This window comes from Catharus ustulatus, chromosome 2 (genome assembly GCF_009819885.2).
Source record: "Catharus ustulatus isolate bCatUst1 chromosome 2, bCatUst1.pri.v2, whole genome shotgun sequence".
Lineage (NCBI taxonomy): Eukaryota > Metazoa > Chordata > Aves > Passeriformes > Turdidae > Catharus > Catharus ustulatus.
Window position 1 is genome coordinate 16,115,646 of NC_046222.1, and position 8,231 is coordinate 16,123,876.

The 8,231-nt window shown below is 52.3% G+C and overlaps 1 protein-coding gene across 2 annotated transcripts; it reads left to right on the forward strand.

Annotated features, from left to right (window-relative positions):
- Positions 1–227: 227 nt before the first annotated feature.
- Positions 228–5,989, forward strand: WDR73 (WD repeat domain 73). 2 transcript variants are annotated; one of them, XM_033053146.1, is made up of 8 exons: positions 228–294; positions 369–436; positions 755–843; positions 1,525–1,613; positions 2,653–2,720; positions 3,418–3,591; positions 4,648–5,022; positions 5,592–5,989. In XM_033053146.1, exons 1-8 carry the CDS (start codon positions 254–256, stop codon positions 5,828–5,830), a joined length of 1,143 nt encoding a protein of 380 aa, XP_032909037.1. In that variant the 5' UTR covers positions 228–253; the 3' UTR covers positions 5,831–5,989. The 2 variants fall into 2 exon arrangements, with proteins under 2 accessions (XP_032909037.1, XP_032909038.1); XM_033053147.1 differs by having other exon boundaries at positions 3,418–3,582.
- Positions 5,990–8,231: the final 2,242 nt, after the last annotated feature.

Consider the following 8,231-nt stretch of genomic DNA (forward strand, 5'->3'; position numbering starts at 1 on the left):
GACTGCCCCATCCCTGGAAGTGTTCAAGGCCAAGCTGGCTGGGACTTGGAGCAACATGGTCTAGTGGAAGGTGTCCATGGCAGGGGAATGGAACTGGGTAAGCTTTGACTGCCATCCCAGCCCACTCCGCCACTCGGGTCACCGCGCTGCCACACGCCGCCCTTTCGATCATGGCGGCGCCTCAGCACCGGTGACGTCACCACGGCGCGCTGGCGTGTGACGTCAGGCGCGCGCCGGGCGGACGAGCGTTGCCATGGAGGCGGCGGACGAGTGGCTGCTGCAGTCGCTGCGACTGTGAGGGACCCCCGGACCCCCGGCACCCGGCACCGAGCCGGCCCCGCCGGCCTCATACCCGCCTCTCCCCGCAGGTACCGCGACCTGCACACCTTCGAGCTCCAGGCGCCCACCCGCCTCATCGAATGGGCCCGCGGGGACCGTGAGTGCGAGGCGGGGAGTGCTGAGGGGAGGAGAGGCAGCGGGCTGGGGTCTGGCGGCGTGGGGTGGCTGTGCCCAGCCGGAGGAAAGGAGGCTGTGGGTTTGGGCCAGTCTGGGGGCTCGGAGGGGGCAGGGTGCAGGGCCAGGACCCCAAAAGTGGAGCTAAGTGGCTGGAGCTGTTCCGGGTTCAGGCTGGGCTCGAGCTCAGGGTCTGGGGTCCATGGACTGTGCGGTAACTCGGGTTTGTGTCAGGGAGGGCGGGCTGGGCAGGGGGGCGGCCCTCACCTTGTTCCTGGCTCTTCATGCCCACCCCACCAAGGTGTCTGTGTAGCCGGGTATGGACAGTCTGATGGGAACGAGATCCTGCAGCTGATCCCACCGCCAACACTGCTGACAAAGGAGACACAGGTGGGTGTTGCAGTCAGAGTGGCACCAGACCTCTGTGACTTCCTTGACCTGATATTTTCAGAGACCAAGCCAGGGCTTGGTGGCCTTCATGAGCTGTAACCTGTTGCTGTGACAAGGGACCTGGCAATGGCCAGGGACTGAGCAGCTTTGGTTGAAAGGTAACACATAAGTCAACTGTTTGTTGTCCAGTCATGTTATCATGCAGCTGCTCTGCAGACACCTTGGGTTGTGGATGCTTCATCTCCAGGTGTGTGAGTGAAAGCATTTCATGGGGAAAGAGGACAGATGAGGGCAGCAAGCCAAATGAAGAAGAGGCTTGCTGAGCAGCCCAGGCCTGGGGAACCATGCTGCAGAGCACCAAAGTTTGCCCTTGGGTGGATGATCTCCATGTTAGTGGTTTTTGGTGGTGTTTGGTCACTGGGTAAGTAGAAAGCTCCTGAACCAGATGTGCACAGATGGCAACAAACACAGGCAGAGCTCTTGGCAGCAGCTTTCTCCAGATTTTTGTCCTCTCTGACTATTTTGGGATCATTCAGTCATTGTCTCCTGATGAAAAAGGCAGCACTGGACAGGGAAGAGCTATACCAAGCAAGAGTTTGCCTCATGTCTCTATCATTTTTTTTGTGATAACACAAGTTGTTCACCTTTGTGTGAAGAAATGGCTTTGCTTCTGATTTCTAGGGCCTGTGTCCAGAGAGAGATTTCAAGGTAGAATGTGGTGGATTCTCAGAGCGCCCAGTGTACAGCCTGAAATATGTGCCGGACACCAGGTACGCCGGTCCTTCCACACACAGGGTCCTTCCCAGGGTGTATTGGAGATGGAGAGGGGACTTTTCCTTGCCTGCTTCCCAGCTCAGCTGGTCAATCCTGCCAGCTCTGAGACCAGTGTGAGTCTGGACCAGTGACATACCAAGAACTGCTGATGTTGCTGCTCCCCACCCCACTTCTGAGCAGCAGCGATCTGTAGAGTTTTCCTGCTCTACCTTCCCTTCCTTATGCATTTGACAGTGTTTGGAGGTGCTCAGCAGCAGAGTAGGACACTGGTGGCTGGTGCTGCTGCTCTTCAAGACCCTGAGACCCTGTGTGTGCGGGTTCAAAAGCTTTTTTTCCTGCTCTGGATTTAGACCAAACAAACACCTCTGGCTGATAATTTCCCTTGTTCAGTCTCTTTTCCTACACAAGTCCCCATTGACTACTTTGGGGCTGTCTGCATCATTTTTAGTCTAGTCCTTCTGGAAAATGTGATAATTAAATCAAAAAAGTCCTCTGAAAAAGTCCTCTGAGACCATGGATTCTAACCCATGTCCCCAAGTGCCACACACAGATTCTAAATCCCTCGAGGGATGGTGACTCCACTCCTGCCCTGGGCAGTCTGTGCCAAGGCTGGACAACACTTTTAGGGAAGGAATTTTCCCAATATCCAACCTAAAGATCCCCTGGTGCAACTTGAGGTCATTTCCTCTTGTCCTGTCCCTTGTTCCTTGGGAGCAGAGCCAAATCCCCATCTGGCTGCACCCTCCTGTCAGGAGTTGTAGAGAGCAAAAATATGCCCCCTGAGCCTTCTTTTCTTCAGGCTGAGCCTCCCCAGCTTCCTCAGCCACTTCTCATTAGACCCTCATAAAATATCCTCATAAATGATTTTGCATGGGCTGTGTGGACCATCCCTGCACGAGGAGTTCTGGGATTATGGTCCTTCTATCAGAATCCCTGTTTACAGGAGCAGCAGACCCGTTTGTCCCAGGCTGTTGAACACAAGGCTGTTCTCTGCTCCTAAGGAGACTCTTTTGTGAGACTTTTCTGTTTCCTCAGCTTGCTGGTAACCAGCGGCCCACCCGACAGCTCCCTCCAGGTCTGGCAGGTGTCAGCAGAGAACTCTGGTAAGGGTTTCTGAGGTCAAGCAGTTTCTCAATGCGGTTGTTGCATCTCGTATCTCTAACTTTCCCTTCTTCCTGTGTGTCAAAAGAGGAGAGGAGTGCCACTTCCATGTCCTGAGTTACCACCCTTGTGTGGCACAGGCTGGAGAAGGGTACAAGACAAGGGTCTGTACCAGTTTTGGTGTTTGAATTTAACAGCTCATACCTCATCAGACAATTAGTGTGTTTAGGCCTGTCACAGTAGCCTTGTACTGCATGGTGTTGGCACAGTGTCCCCTTAGTAACTCCAGTGGTTAGAAATACAGGTCCATCCATTGTCTTTTGGGATAGACCATGATCCACCTTATTTGTCTCATAAAGGATCACCATTGTTAAGGCTGCTACTGGGAAATACTTGTAATTCACCAGAAAGGAAGTGCAAAAGAAGAAGAAAACTTCTTCATTGAACATAAACATCTCAATTCAGTAATTTTCATTCGTTTAGCTTGGCATTTTGTCTGTGCTTCCTGGATGGGTTGGAAAGGGGTTTGACCCTGAAGAGGGGTTTAGGCATAATTAGGTTTCTTAATGGTTTTGTAGGTCAGTTTTACCTTTGTGAGGTATTGTGAAGCAGCTTAATTAGATGGATTGCTTGGTTCTCAATGTTTTACATCTGTTTCTGTCTCCTGTCTCTTCTGTCTCTTCTGTCTCATCTTAATAGATGTCATTAAACCTGTAAGCACCATAGCAACAGAAAATGACACTGGGCAATCCTGGGCTAAAATTGACACCATTTCAGCCAGAGCCCCATGGGTTCTTCATGGCTCAAGACTTGACAGAGTCCAAATTACAGAGGTTGAATCAAGGAAAAATGTCTACACAACAGGTATTCAAGGCAAGCCTAATGTCTTATTTTTGGAAAGGTGGGTAAATCAGTGCTAACTGCTTTAGTTAGCAGACATTTCACTGAGCAGGTACTTTTGGACATGTGCAAGTGGTTATAAAGATATTTGCCACAAGTATATTGTCTTGAGGAAAGAGGTGACAATAGTCAGGTCCATCTCCAGCTGCTTACCACTCTCATTACACTCATTTCTCACATTTCTGCTCCAAATCTGGGCACTACCAGCATCCTGTGGGTAGTTTCAGTGTGGAGAACTGGGTTCACAGAGGGGTGCTGTGTGTGCTGTCCCAAACAAGGGAGGTGACAGCCTGATCACAACAGCTGGTGGGTGCAGGTCTGGTTTCCTTGGGGGTTTGGGAACTGTCTGCCTTCACCTGTGCAGTGAGACCCAGTCCTCACAGACCTCATTTCTGGGGAGAGAAGAGGGGATGTGTGTGTCCAGTGGCAGTATCACAGCACTGAGGAAAAGGAAGGTCTGTTTGTCCCTGTGCCACAGGGACTCACAGAATCTTGGAGTGGTTTGGCTCGGAAGAGACATTTAAAGCTCATCTCATTCCAACTCCCTGCCATGAGCAGAGACATCTTCCACTAGACAAGATTGCTCCAAGCCCTGACCAACTTGCAGGCTTGAGGTAGCCACAGCCAAGGACAACCTTGTCAGGGCCTCAGCACCCTCACAGACAAGAATTTCTGCCCAATGTCCCATTTAACCCTGCTTTCTGTCAGTGTGAACCCATACCCCCATCCTGTCACTCCGGGCCCAAAGTCCCTCTCCAGCTCTCTTGGAGCTCCGTTAAAGTGCTGGAAGGGGCCCCTTCCCTTCTCTCTGGAGCCTTCTCTTCCCTAGGCTGAACACCCCAAGTTCTCCCATCCTGTCACCAGGGCAGAAGGGCTGTAGCCCTCTCCACATCTTTCTGATGCTGGGGGCCCTGGAGCTGGACACATTACTTCTGAGCATACATCCTGCTTCCTTTCTCAGGCAATACTGCAGCACAGAAATCCTGAAAATGCTCCTCATTGGACCTGAGACCTGCCTCTCTTTTCCAGCTTCCAGAGGCAGCGAGGAGCTCAGCAATCTGGCCTTCCTGGACTGCAACACTCTGCTTCTGTGCTGCTCCACAGGCCGGCTGTGCCTGGCCGACATCCGGCAGCCGCAGAGCCTCGTGGAGGCCATGTCAGCGCCCTCGGCGCCGTGCAGTGAGCAGTGGTGCATGGGCACCAGGCATGGAGCTCAGGACTTGGAGCCAAGCTCCCAACCTGTGGCTCGCCTCTCGAGCAGGGGGCTCCTCACCCTGACAGACTTCAGGAAAACCTCTGAGCTCTTGGCCTTGGCAAAGGCCACAGTCCCCTCTCCTGGCTCAAGTGCAGAGTTCCTGTGCGTCTCCTGGGCTCCTGCTCTGGAAGGCTACCTTGCCATTTCAGGTAGGTGCTTAGGGCAAAGGTCTCCTTTTATGGGTGCTTTTTTGATTTATATTTTTATCAAGGCCCAGTTCACTCCACCTAAAACCCACCAGTAACAGGGTGGCTTTTCAGAGCTGCCTCTGGAGTCAGTGGAGATGCCAGCTAATTGTCCTCTGCAGCTGCTGCTTTCCAACAACTCCGGAAGGGGCCTGAGCGGGTTCTGGAAGATGCCTGCTGTCCTTCTGTGAGATCAAAGGCCCCAAGCTGACCACAAGCACTACCCTGATAATGCCAGTGACAGCCTGGCTGCAAGCTACAGCATTGATAATGCTACAGCTGGGCAGCAAGGCTGCCTCTTGACCAGATCCCTGCATGTTCACACTCACGAATCCACAAACTTTAGAGATCTAGTCTGGGCTCTCTGCAGCAGCTACTTCCTTGAGACATTCCCCTCAGAGGCAGAGTTGCTCTCCTCACAGGTTTCTAGTCTGGGCCATTTTTCCTTGTTCGTGCTGGGAGGTGATCCTGAGCCAAGCTGGAGTAGAGCAAAGCAATTAATTCCTGCACTTTCTAATTCCCTTTTATCCAAGGTTTTGATGGCACCGTGCACGTGTATGACACGCAGAGCTGGGACAGCTCTGGCAGGGAAGCAGAGCCCATCTTCGTTCACAAAGGCCACGCATTTGGCGGAGCAGGTGGCAGCGGGGACCCTCCCCTGGTCACTGTGCACACATGGCATCTGCAGAAACCCAGAACTTTGTTGTCAGCAGCAAGTGATGGTTCCTTGCATGTTTGGGACTGGGTTCAGCCCTGTGGGAAGTGTGGGTAGGTGTTGTTTTGGTGAGATGGGGCATTTCCTGCCTCTGCTGTAGTTTGCGTGGGCTGCAGGGTGTGTGTTTGCCTGCAGATACTGTTTGGAGACTGATGCAGTGAGCAGAACAACTGTAAAATTTCTATTTTAATAATAGTAAAATTTTTGGCTATGTTATTTGTTCTCCTGTCTACCAGCCTTCAGACGAGAGCTGTGCCTGTGGTTCTGGCTTTAGCTGCTGGCAGAGAACGTCCTGCTGTTGTTTGATCATAGGCTTGTGTCATGTCTGCAGAAAGGGAGAGGAACAAAAAGGAGAGAGACTTGACAAGGGTCTGGAGGACAAGGAATGGCTTCACACTGCCAGAGGGCAGGGTTAGATGGATATTGGGAAGAAATTCTTCCCTGTGAGGGTGAGGAGGCCCTGGCACAGCTTGCTCAGAGAAGCTGCTGCTGCCTCATCCCTGGATGTCCAAGGCCAGGCTGGATAGATCTTTCAGCAGCCTGGTCTAGTGGAAGGTGTCCCTGCCCATGGCAGGGAGCTGAAACTGGATGAGCTTTGAGGTCCCTTCCAAACCAAACCATTCTCTATTTCATGAAAAAAACAGGAGTTTGAGGAAACAGGGCTCCTCTGTGGGATATTTACCCACTGTATTCCAGGCCCAGAGCACCAAGGGGAAGCTGCACCCCCTGAAGGGTGTTGACATTTATCATGTGAACGTATTTCAGAAGCACTGACCTCTGCTCAGGAAGTTTCAGTGTAACCACTTGTGTTCCTGCTTGCAGCCTTCAAAAGGAACAGGAACAACCTTTCTAACCCTAGCCTACTCCAGACTCTGCCCCTCCCCCTCTAGATCCTAGAGCACATGGACTAAGATAAGGCATTGGTGTCCTTTGGCTCTTTTCCCACCAAGTGCACGTTTAGATTTGATGGAACTGATGTGATTTCCTGGGCTGAGGAAGCAGGTGATAACTCCTTCAACACCCACACTGTTATGAAGATGTTAATTGGGAAGTAACAACCTGTCTGCAAAAGGTTCCCTTCTGCTCTGGGTGTCGGCTGAGGTGAGGTGAATGCTGTACTTCAAGAGCACCTGGGGAAACCTTACGCTGGGAATGTGCTGTACTGACTCATTCTGTGCCATGGCAACAGTTGTCTGCCTGGTGGCTGAGCCTGGAACCTGCTCCATTCTTCTCCCAGGACAAACCATCTGGGCATTTCCACTTGTCCCAAAACTCTGCCTGGCAGCATGTGAAGTGGGTGCAACATGTCCTGCCCAAGGCTGAGGTTGTTGATGTTTTGTCACTTACTAAAGGCATGGATCTGTGTCACCACCATCAGCAAAGGGAAAAGCCTATTTCCATCCTAGAGGAGCTGAGCTCTCCTGCAGGAGTGCCTGAGCATCCTTTCCACTACCAAGGGTGAACAGCAAAACCAATCCAGCTGAGCCAGAGCTGAACTGGGGGAAGTGGGTTCTGAGAGCATTTCTGCCCAGTGCAGGCAGCAGGAAGAGCTCCTGACTCTCTACTCTCTCCATCTACTCGAGTCAGTTCCTTCCGGCTGTGGTAGAGCCGAGTGCGCGCTTTGCCTGCACCAAGCCCTGCAGGTTCCTGCGTTTAGGAGGTGCCTTTCTGCCCCATGACTGGGACCCACAGCAGCCCCAGGAGGGGCAGCGTGTAGTACACAGACATGAAGGGTTCTCAGAGAGGGATCTTGGAGCTCAATGGGTTTTCCTCAAGCACGACTAGGAGCAGGTGATTTGCCAAACAGAAGGTGCAGATTCAGATTGTGCGGCTCCTCCTTCCTGGGCGAAACACCCACAGAGGGAGGGTCTCACCTTGGAGGAGGTGGGCTCTGAGGTGGAGAGAAGACCACTGGAGCCTTCCCAGTACCCCAGCTACCTCTTCCTCACTGCCTCCTTTGCCGGGACCTGTGGAGGAGCTGATCCCCTCCCACATCACAGTGATGCAGATAGTGCAATGAGGACAGGGAACCAAATTTGCTTGGCTTTCAAAATGGGGCTTAAGCAATAGCTCAGTTTGTACCCATCTAAACTTCCTTTTTTTCCTAAAATAACTTAAGCCTTCTTGTCCAGCTTGAACCAGATTTGACAGGGACTGGAGATGTCAAAAATATTAAGTAGTCACAGATGCTGTGGGAAGGGATTATGCACACAGGAGGGATCTGGAGAGTTGCGCTGGGCAATTGCTCCCAGGAATGCACCCATGCAGCCCCTGGCAGTGCCCATGTGGGATCAGAGTCTGGTTGTGTGACTTTGGAGACTGGCTTTGGTGGAGCCAGACTGGTCTTCAGCAAGGAAAGTTGGGACAGCCTCTGGCAAAAATGCTGGCACCCATGAAGTGAACCAACTTAAGGCCAGTCTCTCCCTCCCCACAGCATCAGCATGGCAAGGGGAGCTCA